At 38.3% G+C, this 24,797-nt stretch overlaps 1 protein-coding gene across 1 annotated transcript; it reads left to right on the forward strand.

The window, feature by feature from the left end:
* The first annotated feature begins 1,717 nt into the window (after window positions 1-1,717).
* Ube2d1 (ubiquitin-conjugating enzyme E2D 1) lies at window positions 1,718-19,064 on the forward strand. Its single transcript, XM_005385913.2, has 7 exons — window positions 1,718-1,803; window positions 10,667-10,730; window positions 10,825-10,856; window positions 13,680-13,757; window positions 14,783-14,888; window positions 17,170-17,263; window positions 18,188-19,064. Exons 1-7 carry the CDS (start codon window positions 1,801-1,803, stop codon window positions 18,231-18,233), a joined length of 423 nt encoding a protein of 140 aa, XP_005385970.1. The 5' UTR covers window positions 1,718-1,800; the 3' UTR covers window positions 18,234-19,064.
* Window positions 19,065-24,797: the final 5,733 nt, after the last annotated feature.

Genomic DNA, 24,797 nt, shown 5'->3' on the forward strand with positions numbered 1-24,797 from the left:
CCCTTGTTTTCTTTCTGTTCTCAACACTTTTTGTCAAATAAAGTTAAAGTGGGTGCTGATATTAAGTACGTCTTCATATGTTAAGCTGCATCACTTTTGCATCCACATCAGAAGTACTGTATGTTCACCTAAAATGGTGATGTAACATCCCAAGTTGGTTTTAAAGAGTGTGTTCCCTTTCTTTACATGCAGCTTCTATAAACAGATATTGAAGAGTTCTGGGGATGTAACAGTCACTTGTGGTCAGGGTGAACGAGCTGGCAGCATATGACCCATAAGGCAAAGTGCAGATGCCCTGAATGCCACTTATAATACCTGGCACAAACAAGCAAACAAACAAAATAATAAACACATTCAGAAAGTAACCTTAGAGGTTTAATGCTACTCTCACATGTAGTTTTTGGAAACACAACTAGTGCATTTACTTTTAAGCTTCTAAGAATCTAGAAGATCTCTTTCTTCTCTTTCCCATCTATGAAGATACTTTCTCTACAAATGAATACGTTTTTTAATTTCATTCCCCAGGTTAATCATCAACAAACATGCCTGACCAGTGACTTGGGAGCATTTTTATTAGCATCATCATCTGATATTGTTACCTTAAATCTTTCAAACTACAGAAAGGTTAAACTGGATATTGCCAGTTAGAAAGGATGTGGAAGCGCTAAACAAACTTTTATTAGTCCAGCTGATTGAGCATGGAATAAATTTTCTAAAGCTCTCCAAGCATGGCAGCACCATGTCTGTGGGCAGCTCTGCGCTGAGGACTGTAGTTAGAAATGGACTCACTTTGAGGCTGGGTTAGTACAGCACCAACCCCAGCTCATCTTAGAAGAGCAGTGCAAAGCTGTGTTCTGAAAGTGGGTCAGCGGCATCCTAAATAAACAATAAGGATGGAATATTTGGAGTTATGAGGTCTTCTCTAGAGATAGCAAAACAACAACTTTTAGTGGGGATTTTATGTAGCTTTGGACTCTGCTAGAACATATCATACCTTCCTAAAATCAAAAGTCATGACAGTAGCATGATATGTTAAAGATACTAATATATCTTAGGTACTTTTAGATTTCAGTGTTATTTAAAGGAGCATGTCAGTGTTTTTAAGAGACCTATTAAATATTTTATTATATGCACACTGCATATTTCTATTATGAGAGCAACCAGTTTTTATTCTTTTGCCAAATCTAATTATTTACATTTCTAAACAGTTGAAATTTGAGCAGGCTGGGGTATAACTCAGCAGTACAGCACCTGCCTGGGAAGTGTGAGGTCATGAGTTTGATTGCCGGTACCAAAAAAAAAAAAAAAAGAAATTTGAGATACTTCACATTATTTTTTAAGTTTTATCATTTGGCTGAATGCCAGTTACAGTAAGTATGTGAAAGGCATTGTGCAAAGTACTTTAGGGAGTCCATGGAGAAAATACTTAAAAATTTTGGTTTTAAAAAACATTCTGGCTGAGTGTAGTGGCACACACCAGTGTTCCCAGGAGGATTGCAAGTTCGTGCCCAGCCTAGGCAATTTAGCAAGATGCTGTCTCAAAAAGAACTGGGGGTGTAAAGGCCCTGAGTTCAATCCCCAGTATTTGTTTGTTTGTTTTTGTTTTGTTTTTGTTTTCTTTCAGGTACCAGGAATCGAACTCAAGATCTCGTGCTTGCCAGGCAGGCGCTGTGCCACTGAGTTAAATCCCCAGCCCCCAATCTCCAGTATTGAAAAAACAAAAAAAAGCATTGTGGTGCCAGTAATTCAGGAAGTTTGAGGCAAGAGGAGTCCTGTGAGTTGAAGGATAGCCAGGGCTACATGGTGAGTTTAAGGCCAGCCTGAACTACATAGCAAGACCCTGTCTCCAAACAAAACCTCTTGTAAAAGAGGAGAGGGAGCTAAAAGTTGGCATTCAGCATCTGTTATACATGCCATAAGCTAGTGTTTGTTTGTTTTTTCATTTCTTGTCAGTAAATTCTTCAAGATAACCAGTGTTACCTCCATTTAAAAAATGATATAATCAGAGAGGTTCAGTAAATTGCCCAAGGTCACGCAGCTAGTAAAGGTCAGCAGCCAGGCCATATTTAATCTGGGTCTGACTCTAAACCCATGTTTTTTAAAAATGGCATTTGAGGGCTGGAAGCATAGCTCAGATGAGTACTTTCCATGTGCAAGGACCCAGATTAAGTCCCCAGCACTGCTAAGTAAACATTTATACATACATTCCTTTTGAAATGGTTTTGCAGAAGATAGCCATTGTTAAGAAGAATGAGTAGAATTTATTTTTTTGTGTGTTTTTTTGTTTTGTTTTGTTTTTCTCCGGTACCGGGAACCGAACTCACGACCTTGCGCATGCCAGGCAGGCGTTTTTTGCCGCTGAGCTAAATCCCCAGCCCCGAATGAGTAGAATTTAGACATAGGTTGATGGCAAAAAGGTTATCTTAGAGAAGAAAAATTGTAAAGGCCAGAAAATTTAGCCACACTATTAAAGTAGTCAGAGTAGGTGAGTAGTTTTCACACATTTTAGTCTCAGGAACCATTTATATTCTTAAAACTATTGAGAACCCCCAAAGAGCTTTTGTCTGTGTGTGGTAGTATGGCTTAGATACAAAATGTCCCCCAAAAGTGTCATGTTCCAGTGTGGACCCTATTCAGAGGGAGTGGGTCACTGAGGGGGTCACCTTGGAGTATGTACTCTTGTTCCCAGCTCCTCCTTTCTCTCGTTGCTTCCAGGCTGTCGTGAGCTGGGCAGCTTTCCTCCATCACGCCCTTTCACCACCAGGCTGTTTCTCTTTGGAGCCAGCCAACTGGTGGACTGAATCCTTTGAACTGTGAGCCGAAATAAACCTCTCTTTCTTTAAATAGCAGGTATTGAATATTTTGTCTCAGCAACAAGAAAATGCCTAATAGAGAAAATTGGTACCAAAAAGGTAGAGTCCTTGCTGTGACTGTACCTGACCATATGGTTCAGAAGCCTGTATATCTAGTTTGTAGATGAAGTTTGGAAAGATTTGGAGGTGCCGGCTAGAAAAGCCCTAAAATTCTGTAAGCAGAGTTTGATGGGCCATCCTGGTCAAAGGTGAGAAGACCAGAATCCGGACAGGAATGCAGACAGTGAAAGGGAGGTTCTTGAGGTTTCAATTGGAAATGAAAACTGTATTAGAAATTGGACTAGAGCCCATTAGTGTTTCACACTTTCAAAGAATTTGTGTGTATTTTTCCCTTATTCCTTTTTAGGCTAAATTTAATGGTAGTAGACTAATTGTTCTGGTGGAGGAAATTTTAAGGCAACCCAGTGTTCAAGCTGTGTCATATGTACTTCTGGCTTCTTAAGCCAGATTCATAATGAGAATAAAGGGCAAAGATTAGAGGAGAGACATATGAAAAGGAACCACCTATAAAGCTGGGGCGCTAAGGAAAGCAGGATTGCTAAGAAGATTAGCATTAAAAAGAAGCTAGGTACTTGCATCAGGACAATAGGAAAGACTCCTTGAAGGCATTTTAGGAAATGGTCAGGTCCTATACCACAGCACAGAGACATAAAGGGTAAACTCCTTTGAAAGAGTTTGCTTTGGGAAGAAAATCCTGCTCATTTTGGGCCCCTAGAGCAGTGTTTCCCTGAGTACAGACATCCAGGTATTCCGAGGCTGCTGCAGTCATGGTCCAAAGGGGCCAGGCTACTGCTCAAGCTGGTGGTAGGCCTTGGCATCATCCATACGTTGCTAGCTTTTCAGGCATGCAGAATGCAAGAGTTATGGGGTTATGGAAACTTCTGCCCAGATTTCAGAAGGCCTTGGAGGCCAGGTGAAAATGTGTGATAGGGTTACAGTCTCTGCCAGGAGCCCTGGACAGAGTGATACGTAAATCTGTTAAGAGTGGAAATGATGGTTTGTGCATTGGAGACCTCCAGATGTTGGAAGTGCCAGAAATGTGGAAAGTCTGCTGAGAAAAACTGCAGGCTTTGAGCAGAGCCAGCCCAGGAGAGAGGCCATGTAGGCTACAATCAGCAAGGCCCTGGGGTCAGGGGTGCTCAAGTTGTTTGGAACTCCTATCTCACCACAACCTGCCCTGAGTGCTAGTCATGGAGCTACAGGATTTAATGTTTGCCCCATTGGCTTTTAGTCTTGCTTTGGACCCATTTCTTTCTGTCTGTTCTTCCCTTTTGTAATGCTAATGTTTACTGTGCTGTTATATGTTGGGAGTATTTAACTTTTTTTTTTTAATGGGTGCTCACAGCTAAGAGTTTACCTTCAGTCTCAGAGGAGACTTTGGACTTGGATTTTTTTCTGCAGTGCTGAAACTGTTAGCACTTTGATGACTCTTAGAGTGGATTAAGTACATTTTTGCATAGTGATATAGAAATGAGCCTTTTGGGGGCCAGGGGCAACGTATTGTGGTTTAAATCTAAAATGTCCCCTAAAATTCTCAGGTTTGGAGATAGGGCTGGTCAGAAGAGGTGGGTCACTGGAGACAGTACCTGAGAGGAATTATTACTGTCCCTGGCTCCTCCCTTCTAGCTGTTCTTCCTGGCTGATACTGGTTGAGCAGCTTTCCTTCACCATGCGCTACCGCCTTTTCTGCCTCGGATGGGCTGACTGCACCCTTTAAAGCCATGAGCCCAGGGGTAGCCCACTTAGGCCCCTCTTCTGTCCCTCTCTGGACAGAAGCTTTCTTTTCTTTCCCTCAGTAAATATATTCTGCTCTTAACCTCTGTTCCTAAAATTCATTCTTCGATTTTAGTTAAAATAAAAAAACTTTTAAAAACCATGAGCCAAAATTTCCTTTGAGCTGTGGGTATCTGGTACTCTGTCCCAGCAGCAGGGAAGTGACTGTACTTACCGGCACTGTAGAAAATTAAAACAGATTTAGAAATAATAATTTTAAATTATGATAAGCCAATTACATGCTAATATAAATAACTTTTCTTTGGGTGGAGGCAATGCTGAGGGTTGAACCCAGGGCCTTGCACATGCTATAAGTAACATTTTAAAATGAAAAATAACTATACTAAGACAAAAAAAAATTAAGAATGACATTGTTTTGCATATTTAAAAATACCATCAAAGTCTAAATGACTCAGAGATTATCACATTTGCTTATTCATTCAGTATGTTACAAAATCCATGTCACCAATTCCTTGGCAAACACCACTGTAAACTTGTAAGATATAGAGAGTGAAAAATACCTATAACATATTAGTTTTATTTTGTTACTGAGTTTGACCTTAAAAACCTCCTAAAAGTGTTTTTAGAAAGCCCAGCGAGGTTCCTTGGAGACTCAGGAAAAATTTTGAAGGGGAACCCTTCAACCAGAAGTATAGATGTAGGGGAGTAGGTAATTAAAAGACCTTCACTGGTGGAGTTTGGTCTGTAGTAAAGAATGGGGGAAGCACTGAGATTTTCTTAGTCAGAAAAATGAAAACAGCTTTGCTTTTGAAGATTATTACGCAAGTATTGAGAAGCGGCTGTAGCTGAACTGTAACTGAGTTTTGAGGTAACTGTGCTAAGCACTGTGATGGGCATTACAAAGCAAAGTAGATGATACTCCCGTGTGACAAGGACGAGAGAAAGAGAAGGGTCAGCGATGGAAGTTTAAGCCTTGTGACTGGGCAGTTGGTATTCCTTTAACAGGAATTAGAAATACAGAAGCAGCAGCAAAGGTGGGAAATACAATAGTGAATCTAATTTTGGAATATGCATAAAAAGTTTTACATTTTGTTCTGAAATAACTTAATATTACAGAAAATTTGCAAAAATAATACAGAAAGTTCACATACAGCCTTCACCTAATTTCCCCTAATATTCACAGCTTATATAACCTCGTACATTTATCAAAATGAGGGAAGTTACAGGGTGATACGAAAAAACTAAACTTCAGACCCATCTCAGATCACCAGTTTTTCCACTAACAGCCTTCTCCTGTTCCAGGATCCAGTCGGGGATCTCATATTGGATTTAGCTGTTAGGTCTTAGTGTCACTCCTCCAATTTGTGACAGTGACTCAGTGCTTCATTGTCTCGTAAAAAAGATTTTAATGAAAAGAAAAGATGCTTGAGAGACTTGTGGAGGTAAAAAGCAATGTCATTTCCTTTCTTCTGAAATGCATAAGAACCTGAATAAAAACCTATTTTTTTCTTTAAAAAGTTATGGAAGTACCGTAAAATATTAAAACAATATAGCAGTCAGAAAGTAAAAAGTAGCAACCTATCCCAGAGAAAGCTACTATTAAGAGTTGATGTGTGCTCTGATATGTTTGGGTTTTGTGCATGTATAGTTCATGTGTGTACTGTGACATCATAATGGGCGTACTGTCCTGTAACTTGTGTTTTTCACTGAAACACTCTGTTCAGTGAGCATCTTTCATGGTCGACAAATACATACCCATCTCATTCTTTTTAATGGCTGCCTTCTATTTCATAATATGATTGTATTATTTTATGAAACCATTCTCTTAGTGATGGCCTGTTAGGTTATTCTCAGTTTTACATAATTCTGCAAGATCCTGCGCTGAACATCCTTATATATGTGTTTGGTTATCTGCAGTTGTTTCTGCAAGGTGAAATTGCTGAATCAATGCATTTTCCACTTTCACAGCTATTACCAAATTACTCTCTAATAGTTTGTATCTCAGTGTGTGCTCCTTCAAAGGTTGACTGACTTGCCTAATTTTCCAGCAAGGCTATAAATAGAACTGTTCTGATCTCTTAACAGTGGCTTGGTTTGGGCAGTATTTCACTATACATTGTGTGCTCTGTTTTCTCCCTATACTCTATTGCTTTGTTTTTCTTGTACAGTACACTCATAGATACCATGTATCATTGTAAAAGAATGATTGTAGATGATTTAATGTTTGAAAATTTTAAATTCAGCTTGATATAAAAGCATGACCTTGAAGAGGTCTAGGCAAAAATATGAGGGACTCCTGAAACAGTTTTATGGGGCTTTCTGTGCAGTTTGTCTTAGAGTTCAGGGTAATGGCCAGCCAGGAAGAAGTGTCAAGAAGCTAAAGTCTGGGAGCATCAGTCATTCCTTACAGTGGTTACATTGTTGGATGTTTGCTGTAATTGTTTATGAAGATAAGTGTTTTACATTGTTGATTTTCAGAGTTTTGATGATTATGATCAGAGAATATGGCAATTTCAGGCTTTAGGGGGATTTATTAAGCTTTTCCTTGTCTCAAGCATGCAATAAATATTTGTAAAGTGGCCGGGCGTGGTGGTGCATGCTTGTAATCCCAGCACTTGGGAAGCTGAGGCAGAAGGATCGTTGTGAGTTTGAGGCCAGCCTGGGCTACACAGTGAGCTCAAGGCCAGCCTGAACTGCATAGTGAGACCCAGTCTCAAAAAGACCAAAAAAATTTGTAAAATGTTCCACTGATGCAAAAATAATGTATATTTTCTGTTCATACAGCCATTAAATCAAGTTGATTATAGTTTATTCATATCATTTTATAGTTTAATTTGTCAAAAACTTTAAAACATGTTTAAAGATATTTTAGCAATTTAGCTTATAATAGGAAAATTTTGTCTTTTTCTTTTTCATTTTTGTTCTCACACGTTTATGGGGGGGGGGCTCCTCCTTGATCATGGAAAGAGGTGCTCACATATTCTGCAGCCACTCCAGGATGGGGCCCTGGGGGTCCCGGGATGGCTGGGCACATAGGGCATGTGCCACTGGGCAGCTGTAGGGCAGCGGGCTGATCATGCTGGAGTGCTTGGTGTAGGGGCAGTGGGGGCGACAATAGCAAGGCATTCCTGAGGAAGGTGACAGCTTCATGTTGCCCGGCAGGGCTGGTCGTTTTCTGACTGACTCTAGTGAAAATGACAGCCAAGAAGTACTGTTTACGCAAATATTAAGGATATTTGACATATTCTTAATAAGACATAAAAATAATAATAGAAAACATAAATAATTTCAGAAGACATCTCCCAAAATTACAGACTAGAAAGTCTTTACAAGGCACAGTCATCCTAGAATGAGGTCGTGACTGCGCCCCTCTCTTAAACTATTGAAATCATTGTGCTCTCCCACTAGAGAATGTAATCATTGTTATTAATTTCCCATTAAAATGAATGTGAAGGTTCGGTTGTTTCTGTGCTCTGGAGACTGCTGTATACCTGAAATCTATCATTTTGTGTGACTGTCGTAGAAACCATAGATGAAAGTAGAGAAGCTGCTTTATCTGTAATGAAACAGATTTGGAGTGGAAAAAAGTATTTTCCCAAGATCATGTGGCAAGTGAGTGGTGGCACCCAGATTTGAGCTTGTAACCTTGCTTTTAATCGCTGTTGCTCAGTTGAAGACTGGTGTCCTTCTCTTGCTCTTGACCACAGAGCCGGCTGACCATGCTAGTTAATTCTTGTTAGGAAGCAGACAACACCAGCTATTAAAAATAAAACCGCAACCACTGCCAAGTGTGATCGTGCACACCTGTCACCCCAGCACTTGGGAGGCTGAGGCAGGAGGATTGCCCCAAGTTCAAGGCCAGCCTGAGTTACATAGCAAGTTCAAAGCCAGCCTGAACTTTGTAGTGAGACCCTGTGTCAGTAGACTAAAAAATAAACAAAAACTGCCACCACCCCCCAAAAAGTACCAAGAAGCTCTGAAAAAGAACATGGGAGGAGGAAGAGGACTTGTGCCTGTCTCAGTTCCGTAGCTCATGGCTCCCTTTCTCCCCTTTGTCGTCACTGGTCAGTTGAGCACCGAACTTACTATAATTACCATATGACAGTGATTCAAAGGTGCATCTTTTTCTAATTTTAATATTTCTAAAGTCCAGTAGCTTATTGATGACTTAAAATTAGCATTTTCCTTAGTTACTGGTACACAAAGCAATTTACAGTTGATGACGCCTTGGATTTGATGAAATGCAGTATTTATTTGTATGTCTCTTTGTGAATACTTTACACCACTCCCACAGTTTCAAGTAGCAGGTGTGCACAATGATTTTCTGATTTCAGCCTCCCTGCCTTTTAAGCTCTAGTCCTGTGCTGAGCTGAATTTTTTTCTTGGTACCACACGGATCACAGACTTAACATGTCTGCTCTCCAAAGCAGCTTGTCTGCTAGCGCTCCCTATTTTCAGTAGGTGACATCTTTGTTTGCATATTTGTGAAGCTAAAATGGGGGGAGTTGGAGCCTGGGGTTGAGTTCCAGGCTGTCCGCAGTAGTTAGGTGAGCGTCTCCTTCTTCCTCGTCTGTAAAGTGGAGAACGTAACACTACCCACCTCAGGCTTGTTAGGGTGACGGAGACACTGAGTCACTGTCAGTGCCACGGACCCTCATTGTTCCTGTGTGTGACCTGCCCTTACTCTGCACGTGTCATTAGTCACAGATGCTGTGACAGCGAGGCCCTTCAGAACAGCTCAGACTCGCTGGCCCTGGGAGTGCACATCTGTCATCCCAGCCCTCAGAGGCTAAGGCGGGAGGGTAGGGGGGTCACCATGAGCTTGAACTCTATAGCGAGACCTGTCTCAAAAAAGCCAAAAAAAAAAAAAAACAGCAAAATCTCAAACCTGTCACTTTTTATCTCATTACCACTTCTCTGATCATTCTCTTACCTGTACTATCTTACACCTTCTCTTTTTTTTCCACGGCATCAGAGGCATCCTTTATATCAGCGCACATTCCTTCTTAAAGCCCCTGAAGTCCTTGCTGATACCCCAACTCCTTGCTAGGGCACGTCTTGCATTCCATTTTCTGCCCAGCTTCTGCCTGCCTTTCCAAGCCCAGCTTCTGCCACTCCGTCTCACCCCTTCCGCTCATCTCCCCCCAAACTAACTCCCACTCGGCCCTGAGGGTTCAGTTTAGACATCACTTCTCAGACATTCCCTGATCTTCAAACTAAAGCTCTTCAGTTACAGCTGCTTATACTGGATTTATACCTTTATTTTTGAGGGTGATTAGTTCCTTCCCAGATGAAGTTAAGGAAGGAAAGTGTGGTCCCCACAGCCATAGCCAGTTGTGTCAGAAGTGGATACCCAGGCCTACTGGCCAGCTCTGAAGTTATGTCCTTTCTGTGCTCCTTTTTTTTTTTTGGTCTTTTGAGACAGGGTCTCACTATGTAATTCCGGCTGGCCTTGAGCTTACTTTGTAGCTCTGGCTGGCCTCAAATTCACAGTGATTCTCCTGCCTCAGCCTCCCAAGTGCTGGGATTACAGGCGTGCGCCACCAGGCCTGGCTCCTTCCTTTGAAGGAGCATCTGAGTCAGTGTTTGAAGGTTTAAAATATGGCCTCAGTGCACGCTTCTTCTCTTTCCACCTACTCTTCCATCTTTCCAAGCCTCTACTCCTCCTGTAGATTGCAACCCCTTGGAAGTAGGACCTGGTTATTACTGTTCTTTGTTTGGTGCTGGTGATTGAGCACAGGGCCTTACGTGTGAGTTACTTTTTTTTTTTTTTCCCCAAAGATTAGCTATGTATTATCTACTTAGCACTTAAAGAACAACTTTTAATATTTTAATCCATTTAATATTCTCAAGGGTTGGAGCTGTTATCAAAAAGGAGTTTAATACCATCTTCCATAGTCTTCCGTCGGTAACAGAGTACATTTTGTTTACTTACTTTGAACAGAATTGCCAAAAATAATTTTAAAGTGAAGTTAACAGTTTATGTTTGAATGGATTACGATACCTGTTTTCTTGAAAAAAAGAAAGAATTGACCTTAAGTATTTTTTCTTTCCTTCAGGAATTAAGTGATCTACAGCGCGATCCTCCTGCTCACTGTTCAGCTGGACCTGTGGGAGATGACTGTAAGTTTTGTTCTATTGCAGGGGTGTTTGATAGCTTTAAAAATACAGGTGTGAACATCTGTGAGTAACTCCCAAACTCCTTTGTTTGTTTCAGTGTTCCACTGGCAAGCCACTATTATGGGGCCTGTAAGTATGATTCACGTATGTGAGATTCATCCCCACAGCCATACTGTACTCTTACCTCTTGACCTTTAATCAGGTGTTTGTGAGTCGGGAGGTATTTCCTTGTAGTCTGAATCACCCAGGAAGCAAAATCTGAGAAAGGGTTTGTGATGCTTTTCTAAAGCACTGGTGGCAAATACTAGTATAGCTGGGGTGTCTTCCTCTATCAACACCTTCATCATCACACGCAGTAGTGGGTAACCCATGATTTGCAAACAGACTGTGTGCTTTGTTTTTTAAAAACATAAGGGTCCATAATCAAACATAGTTATTGTCATATCCTCATAGATTAGAGGATATGATTAGATTTCCAAAGCTAGAAATGTCTAACCCAGTAATAGAATTCCTACAAGTAATAAGCACCAGTTCACAGTAAGTTTCATCACTGTTCTTGTCTGTGAAAGAGAACCGATAAATATTGCAGTGGGCTTATCTTTGACACCTTTTGAGTCTGCAGTTTTTACTTTTGTAGCATTGTCTTACACCACCATGACTGGGCTATCATTCGTACGTCTCGCTGCCAGGTGGCTTGGACTACTGGTGGTACACATATGATTGTCCATCGGGCAACTCTTTATTAATTTTATTAATAAATTTTTGTTAGTAAAAAGACCTGTAAAAGTAATTAGATGCATTTGTACAAGTGGTTCAAGCTGTCTGATGGGACAGTCCTGGAGGTACCACCGGTGGTTCAAGCCAGCCAGGAAGGTGTTAAACACAGAATTACCTACTGTTCTATAACTGGGTCCTCCTAATACTTACTAGCATTGATAACATTATTTCTTTCTACACATAAGACAGTTGTGACTTGAAACAGACTTCCCATGAGTAGAAGTCTGATTGAATAAGAATGCTCACTGTCAGTTCACATCTGCTTTCTGGGTGAAAGAACCTCAGTAACTTATTTTGATACACATCACTCACTCCTTCTCCCCTGAAGGAGCTTTATCTCCTAAGTAATGGAGATTTTAACCATATTGCCTTCTGTTTCATTTAAAAACAACAAAAAAGTTACTGTGTTCAAAGCAAGATTGTTGGAGAGTTATCTTAAATTGCTAACTGGTTATGTTGTTATATTAAAGAGTAAAAGTACATTGAAAATACAAGGAACGTTTAGTTTCAAAAGGTATTACAATAAAAGTCATATCTCCATTAATCCCCCTCAAAATCTACTGGCTCCCTTTGAACACGTTAGTTCTGGAGATCCTCTTCCGTGAGGGTATCCACCTGGGCTCATGTGCCTGCTTCAGTGTCCTGAACTGATTCAAAGCATGTGTCTCTCAGTCATTTTGACTTCGGGGAGGAGCCAGAAGTTGGCAGGTGGCGTATCTGGTGAATAAGGTGGGTGAGGACACACACTATGTTCTACAAGCCCACCTTTCCCTCGGATGGCACTCAGCAGCAGCATTCACCGCATTCTGATCACACCTCATACAGGCACTCACAAAAGAGGACTTCCAGAACTGCTTCAGAAAGGGGCAGGCATGATGGGATGAGTGTGTGCAGCTAGAAGTGGGGAAGTGTCTGGGGCAGGGATCCATGTCAGTGTATCTTTTATACTTTCTTCATTCCTTATATAACAGTTTCAGCAAGAGTTGAGCTCTTTCTGCATATTTCTCATTACTTACTAAGAACCTTCAAAATGCTATCATTAAAGGCCTACCTTTACCATTTGAATACTAGCCTTTCATAAATATTTCTTAGGTGAATCACATAGTAAATGATTGCGGCTGTTGTTCATAACCTCCCTTATTTTAATAAACGTACTCTTAGTTGCTCTGTATAATCATTTGAATACGTAAGCAGTCAATATTTATCATTGTAATTTGCTTACGTTTTCTACATTCCTTGTAATTTTTTATGAACTAGAATTAACATATATAGTAAGAGTAATTATACAGTATAGTCCTCTAATATATAGGCAGAAACTAAAGGAAGTAATAACACTTGATCTTAGCCAAAAGGCTGACAAGCAATAGGAAGTAGTAACAGTCTTTTCTTTTATTACCAAAATATTAATAGAACAATATATTTAGTTAAATATGAAGAGATTAAAATAGAATTTCAAGTATATTTTGCTATCATTATTTCTCTTTTAACCTGTCTTTGCTTTACTTGTAATGTTACGAATGTTTCTAAATGATCATTTAAAAAATGACCAAATTTAAATCTTCCTTTTAACATTGATTTCTAATTTGATAGTTCCATGAATATTGAATTAACTGAAGTTGAGACTTTTTGTATTTTCTACATTATTTCATAAACTGTGACTAAATGAAGAGTTGAGGTAAATTAGGCGTCACTTAGCCATTTCTTTGGCTCAGTTGGCTGTCTTCTCCATGCTTGGCCTTACATGACCATCAGAATTCAAGTTTTATAAGTAAGAAGCTAAGTACAGTACCTGCTAGGACCCTTTATTTATACTGATTACCACTACAGAAAATTGTCTTTTTTCACAGTAGGCGTCACATGTACTGATCTTAAAAATATTGTATTCATGAAACAGATTTGTTTAGGCAAATCACACCACTCTGTGTTTTTGTTTTATTTTAAACTTTATGATGTTGGCATGATTGTTGGAAAATCCACATACCTGCAGAGGGATGCATGTTCTCAAGGTAAATGATTTGAACTCAGTGATTGCATTATTTTCAAATTGATAATATTTCATGAAAGCATTCAAAATATGATGGCCTTTTTTCAAACACAGTATTTGGGAAAAGTCATTGTACGCTATTAAATAAATACCGTAATCAAACACTGACACACATTGTTTTGTTATTTCAGCCTGATAGCGCATATCAAGGTGGAGTCTTCTTTCTCACTGTACATTTTCCGACAGACTATCCTTTTAAACCACCAAAGGTATTTTTATTTTTGTGATTGATGTGACTCCCTTGTCAGGGATTTTGCTCTTTTTCCAGAGATGATTTCATGATGTCAAGACCATGGGTACATTAGCATGCTCAGACTGTCCTGTAAAACCACTGAGTCAAAAATAGGCTTTCTCGCTCAAATATTGTATTATGTTTGTAAAACAAAAGACCAATTTGTTGTATAAATTAGTTTCTTGCCTTTTCTTTTTTCGGTATATGTAATTAGGGCAGTCTTCATAGTCAGGAGTAAAACTTTTCTGTACAAGGGATTATCTTTCCAAAGCTGACCGTGTCTTTTAAAGTATTCAATAAATACTCATTGAGCACCTACTTTGTCCTACTGCAGTGGGGGATACAAAAGTAAAGATGTCCTACTCCTTTCATTTAGCATGTAGGGGAGATAAAGACATGTTTCATGAGCTTATGTAACAAGCTCTAATGTTTAGGAAGCAAATGACAGGGATATCAAGGAGAAAAAGAATAAACAGATCTGTGACTGTTAGATTTTTTGAAACAGCTGATTAAAAGCGTATGTATGACATATGACAGCAGCTCCTGAGGAAAATTGGGAATCTTGATGGATGTCTTAGGACAGACAACCAGCGGAGGCCTCTCAGCTTGGCCCTGAAACAAGTTCAGCACCCTGTGTTTGGATCCATTTGGCACTTCGGGTGTTACTGATAGATGAGGAGGATGACTTTGAGGTATGATGGAAAGCAAGTTAATTGGTCAGGTGCCGCTCAACCAATCATGCCGGGTAGTACCGGCTGACTTATTTCACACTCCAGAGTACTTCCCAGTTCTCTGGGGAGGCAGCAGGGTAATGGAGTCATTTCCTTTAAATTCTCAATTGCTAGAACTACTTGGACCCCAAAGCAGATACTCATTCAACTTGCATAAATGCTTTTCTCCTGCAAGGCTGTGTAAAACTGAAGATGTTTTACCCTAGAGCAGATTCATTCTGTTGTGTTCATAATTCATGGATTGCCACTGTTTTGTTGTTTTTACGTTTAGATTGCTTTCACAACAAAAATTTACCATCCAAATATAAACAGTAATGGAAGTATTTGTCTTGATATCCTGAGGTCACAGTGGTCACCGGCTTTGACTGTATCAAAAGGTAACATCAGCTATCCAACTTAGAACAACTGATAACTCACGAGGCGGGAAAAATGCAGTACAAGCATCTAGAGACCAGTGTTTTAAAAAGACCAACCTACTGTGCGTTCTTCTGTTTTAATTTTGTTTTGCTCTTATATTACTCCTGCTTTTACAGTCAGCTTTTGAGGTATGTGGGGTGTAGATGGGCAAATGTAAATGATAAAGTGAGAAGAGATTTAAAATACTAGAACTGGAAATTTAAGAATAACCCTGTTGACACCCCTTTAGCTTGGATTTTGACTTTTAAAGAAGAGGGAAAGAGATAGCATTAAAAATATTTGGGGTCCAGTTGTCCCGTTCATTGAATGGAACTGTTTATTGACAGTAATGAACAAAACTTTAGAGCTGTTTTACTTTATCCAAAAAAAAAAAATAAAAACCAGATTTGGCTAATAAAATAAATGTTTAGAAAGGAAAGGCATACCGTATTTTATACTTTAGAATAATGCAGTAAGACAGCATGTTAGTATAAATTTTGAATAATCAGTGGCATCATTATAATGACTGACACATAATCCGTGCTGAATCTCACCTTTCACAAGTATTACACTGCTTGCTAAATTGTCAGTTCTATGCCTTGGTACTCGGAAGCCAGTTTTGTTTTATGAGTCAAAGCTGTTTACTACGCCAGCACGCTTTGTGCCTCATTCCTTTAATACAAGAGAGTGTGCTCCTTTAATACAAGAGAGCGTGCCGGTTCCTGTAGGGAGTGTTGTGCACGGAATAAAGAAAGCTTCTGTGTGAAGTGGTTATTCAGATGAATGTTCTCATTCGTGGGATGGTGTCACAAAATCAATGTCATTTGGCATCGACAGCTAAGTCCTTATCATTTAAAAGAAATGGCAGACTGCCAGATGCTAAGTACTTACCTTCTGACATGGGTAGCTTTTTACAAAAAGTAATTAGTGTCCTTGGCTTCTGGAAACTGGCCTGTGAGACTCTAAATAGGCTCAGTTTGCTCCTGTGTACAGTGGCCTTACGACGGTACACGACATGCCGGAGGCTCACCTGCGTCTGGCACAGAGTGAGCACTCAGGTAAATGTCACCTGCTGCTTTTTTATCTTAAATCATTCAGCTTGTTTGCATGATGGTGGAGTCAGGGCAAAAGGCTCATAGCAGCAAGAAGGGGGAGATGAGAATTTCACTCTTGCTTAGGCAGTGCAGACCTCACTGGTTTAATTTTTTTCACTTAATTCTACATGTGTTATTTTTGCTTTTTATTGTGAGGTTAGTCTGAAAGCATTCCAAAGATGTAAGTGAGCCCAGAAAATCCATCCTGTCAGTTTACTATACAAGGTTTGAAGTTTCACTGGACGGATGGAAGATGAGGAAGATGAAATACTTGGTTTTTCCTCTGTCCTTGGCCCCATTCCCTTTTTTTCTTACTGCCTAATAGTAGAGATTGAACCCAAGGCCTCGAGCATGTAAGTCCAGTGCTCCATCACTGGACCACACTCCCAGCACACATCTAAGAGTAACTTGTGCTCTAGTAACTCACTTTTGAACTGGAAAGAGTAGGAAAAGATGAAGGAACATAGTATTGCAGGGGAGGGTGGAAATGGGAGGTGGTTTCAAAGGTTCCGTGCACCCCTCAGAAGTAGTCATGTGCATGCAAGGCAGAAAAAGAGGACCAGAGGCTTTGTTCCCTCTTGTCGAAGATAAACTAAAGCTGTTTCCAGCAGTATTTTGACATAGGATAGCAACCAGTGTTTTTCAGGTTTTGTTTATACTTTTTAATATCCAGGTTATATAATGATAGTTCATATTATTTTTAAATGCATGTACCACAAATAAGGTACAGAGAATAAAAGATTGATTTTTTAAAAACCTTGCAAATCTTCCTTTTAAAAACAGTCTATGCTTAACCAAAGTAAAATGCCACATGAGCGTAATGTCCAAAATGATTTAAAGCAGTAATTATAATTTGATTGTTTTTTAAAGCATTCTTTAATTGAAAGGTTGTTAATTGAAAGGTAGAACTTTGGAGGGTCACATTTTTTAAATAAAAAAATTTCAGCTAGAGTTTAAAACTTCAAAAGGAATATTACTTTCTCATTGTATATATTTTATGGTAATTTTATAATTTTGAAAATCAATAATATTAGCTACCAAAGTCAGTATAAATGTAATTTGATGTTTTCATTTTACCTGTTTTACAAGTTCATTACCTATGTTTAGTAAAACTGTTTTCATGTGTAACTTGTAAAGTACCTAATGCAGTGTTCTCTTTTAAATCCAGTTTTACTGTCCATATGCTCTCTCCTTTGTGACCCTAACCCAGATGACCCCTTAGTACCAGATATTGCACAAATCTATAAGTCAGACAAAGAAAGGTAAGTGTGTACTTCCGTGAGTTTCCATTTGGGAGTGTCTCTATGCAGTCTGCCAAGATATGGGTATTAGCCTTATGTTTTTAAGTACATTTAATTATGCTTGGGGCTGGGGATTTAGCTCAGTGGCACAGCGCCTGCCTGGCAAGCGGGAAGTTGTGAGTTTGATTCCCGGTACCGGAAAAAAAAACAAACAAAAAATTATGATTAAAAGATAAATTTATCTTGTTTAGTGAAGTAAACCTTTCTTTTCATAGAAAATTTTTGTTTTTTTCCATTTATTGTTTAGTAGTATATGTTCAGCATTTGCACAATATCTATTTATAATTCTAAGCAGTGGATTAAAAAGGAAAGAATTTAGTGATTGAAGAGGATTCCATATTGCGTTCTCTGTCCCTTCCTGGGCAGGGAACTGAGCTCTTTCCCCGCTCAGATCAACCTTATTTTCAAGATGTCTAGAAGTTACTTGACTATAGGTTTATTTGTGTTTTGTGGATAGTACTCCTTCAGAGTTGGCTTTTATAGATTCCTATTGCAAGTTGGTTTCTGTGGTTTTTGTTTTTGTTTTTGTTTTTTTTATTTTAAGTACATTTTCATATGGCTTACCAGGAAATCCATGGGTTAAAAAAAATCATTTGCTTTCTTTTTTATCTGTGCATGAGTCTCAATCACACTGGCTCAGTCATTTGTATAGGTTTGATTATTAGAAGTAAGCATGAGAAGGGCTGGGTGTGACGGTGCATGCCTGTAAGTCCCAGCTACTTGAGAGGCTGAGGCAAGACAATTACAAGTTCAAGGCCAGCTGGGGCAACATGAGAGTCCATCTCACAAAAAAGGCATGAGAAGGTAGAAAACATAGTTCTCATAGACAGTGCTGATAAAAGGTTAGATTTGTGTGTTTTACTGTATTCTTTTGTATGCCTACAGATACAACAGACACGCAAGGGAATGGACTCAGAAATATGCAATGTAAAATCAAAAAAACCTTTCCTATATAACAGAGTACTGTAAAATCTAGATTTTTTTCAACATTAGCAGTAAATTGAGCACTGTTTACTGTTTCATTGTACCATGAAACCCTTTGATTTTTACCCATTTTAAATGTATTTCTGAAGCAAGACAAAAACTTCCAAAAATACCCTTAAGACTGTGATGAGAGCATTTATCATTTTGTATGCATTGAGAAAGACATTTATCATGGTTTTTAAGGAACTCGGACATCTGCATCTTCAGCTTACAAGATCTACAATGCAGCTGAAAAGCAACCAAATTATTTTTTGCTGAAACTAGATGTTTTTACATAAGAAATACTGTATCTGTTGTCTGAGAAGTCGTCACTTTTATAAATCTGTATTCAGATTTCATTCTTTGTTAGCTCACTTTATAATTTGTATTTTTTTACTGTATAGACTAAATATATTCTATTTACGTGTATGTCAACTCATTATGTTTTTCCTGTGAACAGTATTGAAAAACCCAAACAGCTGATAATTAAATGAATTAACTGTGTCTCCCTTGTCCTAGGATATTCTGTAGATTGATTGCAGATTTCTTAAACCTGAAATGATCTTTACACTGTAATTCTCAGTATACTGATTATGGAGAAACACTTGTTTTGATTTTGTTATACTTGACCTAACTTTATTAAAATGTGAATTAATTGCACTGCTAAGTAGGAAGATATGTAACTTTTATTTGTTCCTATTCACATTTGAATTTTTTTCTGTATAGGCAATATTATATGGACACCTTTTACAGATCTTACTGTAGCTTTTTCCATATAAATAAAATGCTTTTTCTACTATTTGTCTTGATTAATTAAACAGAATTTGCTTATCTTGATTAATTAAATAAACAAAATTTGATTAATTAAATAAACAAAATTTGTAACTAAGGATCAAAACTCTATAAAATTTCCCATGAAAATTGTTTCCAAAGTGTAAAAATGAAATCTACCATACTAGATATTAATCACCATTACTACTTATATATAAATTTGTTTTATGTTAGCATCTCTTTACTAAATTGTCTGTCTGTAAGATGATTTACGTTGGCCCCTTGCTGTAGATGAGAATTTAAAAGAATTTGGGGTTTCTTTTGGCTCACATTTAAGATAGATTATTTGCAGAAATATATTTCTTAATATTTTAAAGATCTAGAATTTCTAAAATAGAATACCACCTGAATTTGAAAAAAATCCATATTTTACTATAGAAGTTAACAAAAAAGTTTCAAATGATGTTTTCCTCTATTTTATAAATTCATAGCTAAAAATGATCTAAATAAACAAGTTGTCTTTCTAGATTTTAAAGAAACAAGACAGTTCTAACGTTTTAGCTGGGCAAAGTACATGTCTTTAGTGTTTAGCATGTATATTAAACTTGAGTGTGTCATTTTTAAGTATCATTGTAGCTCTTCTGATTAATCACTAGCTACAAATGTGCAAGAATCTGTGATGGATGTAGTTATTAGCAAAACATTTAAGTCACTTGATTCTTTCATCTTGTTTCAGTATTATTAAAACACAGAGTAATTTGTTAGAAATACCTTTATGAATGAATGTAAAATAATTAAAAAGTTGTAAAATGGATATTTTTAAAAATACAGGCTTTAAAAAGCAACTGTATTAACTGATGTCTTAAAACAACAATATAATGAAAAACTACTTTCCTGGCTTTATGATTAGAAGCTACATTTGCCCCAACTTGGAACACTGAACATCAGTAAATGTTAAGTCTTTAATACATTTTGATATTAGAGGGTTTTATTTCTTGAGTATCTTCCACTTATTTTTTGAAACTAATTTGTTGGCATATATTTTTAGAAGTGTCTTTTCCCCCCTTTATTAAAGTTCTTGAAACTTGCCTAATTCTTGTTTGCCTTTGCTTACATATGAATTGTACCATCAGACACCTAAGGGATGAGCCCTCATAATTAACTCAAAATTTAAGTTAATAGTGCCATAGTGATCAGTCAGATCACTACATCGGGCATATTAGTTTTGCTTAGTTCTGAGAAAGAGAATGTCAGTTACTTTTTAAAACTAAATTCATGCAGCATTAGTGTAAGGACCTCCCTGGCATTGAAAATGGATAGACTTGGGTATTTAGGATCCCACCTTGAAGGGCTCAGTGTTTCCAGGTATAGCTAAAAACCATATTTCAAATTGGATTCTGGATATTTTTAAGTGCTACATATGGTAAATCAGTGATACAAGCAGGAAGGACAACCTCATCACCATCCCCCAACTGTCTCAAAAATATATGACTCCTGCAATACAAATATGCCTGTCCAAACCACATATAATTATTCATTTTTACTTTGTTTCTGTTTTCCACTCTTCCCCCAAAGTGATGGGAAAGCTGAACATTTACTTTGTAAATCAAATACATTATCCACTTCAAAGGACCAAAAGATACTAGGGCACACGTGCGCGCCCGCACACACACAGCCGAAAGGCAATCCTAAGAGTTAACAGTTGACAGAGTTACTTAATAATAGCAATAGGGGCTGGGTGTGTGGCTTAGTGGTAGAGCTCTTGCCTTGTATACATAAAGCCCTGGGTTCTGTCACCAGCACCACCAAAAAAAAAGTAATGAATGATAATAAAAACACATTGTAGTATTACATTTCTCTTACTTTGTCCCCAAAGAGGATAGAAGCAGGGCTTTCTGCATGCTATGTGAGCACCACTACTAAGCTGTACCCCAACCCCAGTTCTGTATTATTTTTTTAAATGGAGAGGGTAGGAATATTTTCTCAGATTAAAAGAGAGGTTTGGGGGGCTGGGGATATAGCTCAGCAGCACAACGCCTGCCTGGCAAGTGCGAGGTTGAGAGTTCAATTCCTGGTACCAAAAAAAAAAATAAATAAAAGGGGTTTTTTGGTCTTGAAGCTCTTTGTATGTCTTCGTTTGGTAGTCTGTTTGAATAGGACTCAGTCTAGTCCAGGTGCTGTTTTCAGATTTGAGTCCTCAGTGGAGTTGTCAGTCCTGTAACTCCTTTTCCACACAAGTCCAAGAAAATGTGGTACATGCTTTCGCATGGCCATAGATGTAGAGCTTCAGTGTATTTAGGTTGGGAACAGTACTATTTGTCTTTTTAGTTTGTATAAATCTTTTTAAGTGGTTATTAATCTAAAAATAATCTGAATTTTAAAAAACATTCACTTCTGTCAATGATAAACGAAAATTTTCAGTTTTTTTCTTTGAGACATATGAAACACAGTTTAATAGCCCTAAAATGTCATGCAAGCAGCTAGGCATGGTGGTGCCCTCTCGGAGGATGTGGGAGGAAGGAACACAAGTTCGCATCCAGACTAGGCAACTTAGAGTGTCTCAGAATTTTAAAAAGGCTCTGAATATACTGTAGTTCAATGTGAAGGTGCCGAGGTAAATCATGAGTACTGAAAAGAAATGCAGGTTATTTGTGAATGTCCTTAATACGCCCTCTCACGAGCACTCTTTTCTCCCCCTCCTCCTGCCCCTCCCCCTTTCCATTTTATTCTTTTTGTCTTGTCTACCGCTGAGCACCCTAGCCCTCCCATTTTTTACAGCACTGCTTTTTCATTCTGGAAATTACATTTTGCACATGAAGTGGCAGGCAGGATTCATCTGATTTCATTTTTAAAAATTGCTGTGTCTGAACTAACCATTACCTGTTTTTCATGTTGAATGTCTGTAAATGCTTTAACTTTGTAACTGATAGGCTTCCACCAGTGTCCTGGTGATAACTGAAACCACATTGTTTCTAGTTGGGCTAGCATAGCAGACACAGTTTTATCACCTAAGGAAAGTTTTTAAATACCAGTTCCTAGATGGCAGCCAAAAGCAAGTCTTATAAACAGGACTTTCTAAAGATTAAACTGATACAAAAATTTGTTGAAGAGACTTACTTCCCTGCTAGTGGTCTTAGTTCCATTGTTGAAACTCAACTGACCATCCAGGTTTATTTCTGATCTTTCAGTTCTGCCCCATCAATCTATATGTCTTCAGCTAGTACCACACTGTTTTGATCAGTGTAGCTGTGTGGTAAGTCTTTAAATGAGGAAGCATGAGTCCTCCAACTTTGTTCTTTTACATTATTGGTTTGACTATTCAGGTGCTTCGTAACTTCATATGTAGTTTTGTGTCAACTTTTCCATTTTTCCTGCTGAGATTTTAGTTGGGGTTGTATTGAATGTATAAAGCTAACATGTTTTGGTTCTGGTTATCTGCTTGCAAAATGACAAGTCACCCCAAATTTAGGCATTGTAAAAGAGTAACCATTTTATTATGCTCATGGAGTCTGTTGGATGGGGTATAATAGGCATTGCTTATCTACCAGTGTGGTACTTAGGGTCTCAGCTGAGAGTGTTTTACATGGTTTGGAATTTAACCATTTGCATTGGTACCTGGGCAGGTATGGGATACTGAAGCACTCACAAATGGCCTTTTTTTGTGGCTTGAGCATCTTTCAACTTAAGGCAACTCAGTTCCAAAAGGGGACATGTAGATCAAGCATTTCAAGAGAATGCAGATTAAGCTTCATAACCTTTTATGATCTAGCCTTTGAAGTCACATAATGTCACTTATAGTGTAATTTATTGGTTGAAGCAGTGAGAAGCTCACTCAAATTTAAAGGAAGAGATCACAGACCCTCATCTTTCCATGAGAAAGAATTTGGGGTCACCACCACACTTCGTTGACTCATTCTATAAGTATATAGGATTCAGGGTACTCACCATCTAATTTGTAACCAGATAAGTATTTCGTAGTATAACTTTAATTGTTTTGTAGTTGTCTGTGGAGATTTCATGTCTCTTTCATTGGATTCATTCCTAGATATCCCATTTTTAAACCTAACTATAAAAGTTACTTTTTGTTTCCTACTTGTATATGCTTGATATATAGAAAAATTATAATATTCAGCTTTTATCTTGTACCTTTGCTAAATTTACTTTTTCAAGGTTTGTAGAGTTTTAAAGTTTTTATCCTTTTAGTCATGTTACCTTCATACAGTGATATTATTTCTTCATTTCCAATCGATGTGCCCCATTTTTTTCCTTTCTTTGCTGCACTAGCCTGAGTTCTAGTAACATGCTGAACTGAAAGAGATAGCCAACATCATTTCTTGATTTCCAAGGGAAAGCTGTTGTTTCAATATTAGGTGTGATGTGTCCTCATATTAAAGAAACTGGGGCTGTGGATGTAGTTTAGTGGTAGAGCATTACCTAGCTTGCACAGGGGCCTAGGTTCAATTTCCAGCACCGAGAAAACCAAAAACATATTAAGGAAGTTCCCTTCTGTTCCTGGATTAGTAAGCACTTTTATCACTGAGTTACTAGTTGAATTTCATGCTTTTTATCAAAATTCTTACTGTATTGTTTTCCTTTTCCACAATTAATGTGTCATGAGCCACATTGGCTGATGTTCACATGTTAAAAACCCTTGAATATTTGAACAGAAACCCACTTTGAGATGTAGTATCCTCTACGAATCACTGAATTCTATTTGCTAATATTTTGCTGAGGATTTTTGTATCTATGCTCACAAGAGGAGGTCTATAATTTTATTTCTTGAATGTCTCTGCCTTATCTCAAGTTATGCTGGCTTCATAAAAACACCTGAGAACCATTCCCTTTTTTGTGTCTGGCAGAACTTGTGCTATTTTTTTTTTCCTGAAATATTTTGAAGACTGTTCTGAACCTGTTTGTATCTAAGTTTTGTTGTTGTGTTTTACTTAAAGTGACAGATCTTTATATAGGATTAGGTGTATTTTGTTACTCTCAATTTTGTGTTTTAGCTGGGCGTGGTGGCTGTAATCATAGCACTTGGGAGGCTGAGGCAGGATTGCTGTGAGTTTGAGGCTGGTCTCGGCTACACAGTGAGACTGTCTAAACAAACAAATAAAAAAGATGTGTTGGGTGCAGGACTGGCTTGATCTCACACCTGGCTCAGGAGCTGCTGCTCTACCCATGGTTAATGAGTCTCTTCATTTGGCAAGTCATGCTCTCCTGCTGCAGCCACCCTGAGTGTCCTTGCCTCCTACTTCAGCACTATCAGTTCTTCTGTCATGAACAGTAATCTTGGGGGAGCGGTCAAACCTGAAGTCTCCACCTTTAGCCACACCCAAGTCAATAAGTACCCCAGGGGAAAAGATTATAAATCATTAGAGTCAATTCACTAGTATTGAAAGGTAAAATTACAACAATTCTAGCTGCACAGATCTTAACTGCCTTTTATCTATGATTCTAGAATTAGAAAGATGTGGGGGATAAGGGGGGGATATAGCTCAGCGGCACAAATGCCTGCCTGGCAAGCACAAGGTCCTGCGTTTGATTCCCGGTACCAAAAAATAAACAAAAACCAGTAAAAAAAAAAAAAAAAAAAGAACCAGGACAGGTTCAGACCATTCCTATCTGCTACTTGTTTGGAAAGCACTTTGGACAGAAAACCGACCGACGTGCGGAAAATGGAAATGAGGTACAGAATCTGTCAGCTCTGCCTTTGCCTTATTTAGACAGTGTTTAAACATTTTTCCTGTCTGAGAGTGACAGC

This window comes from Chinchilla lanigera, unplaced genomic scaffold (assembly GCF_000276665.1).
Source record: "Chinchilla lanigera isolate Chin_1 unplaced genomic scaffold, ChiLan1.0 scaffold00024, whole genome shotgun sequence".
NCBI lineage: Eukaryota > Metazoa > Chordata > Mammalia > Rodentia > Chinchillidae > Chinchilla > Chinchilla lanigera.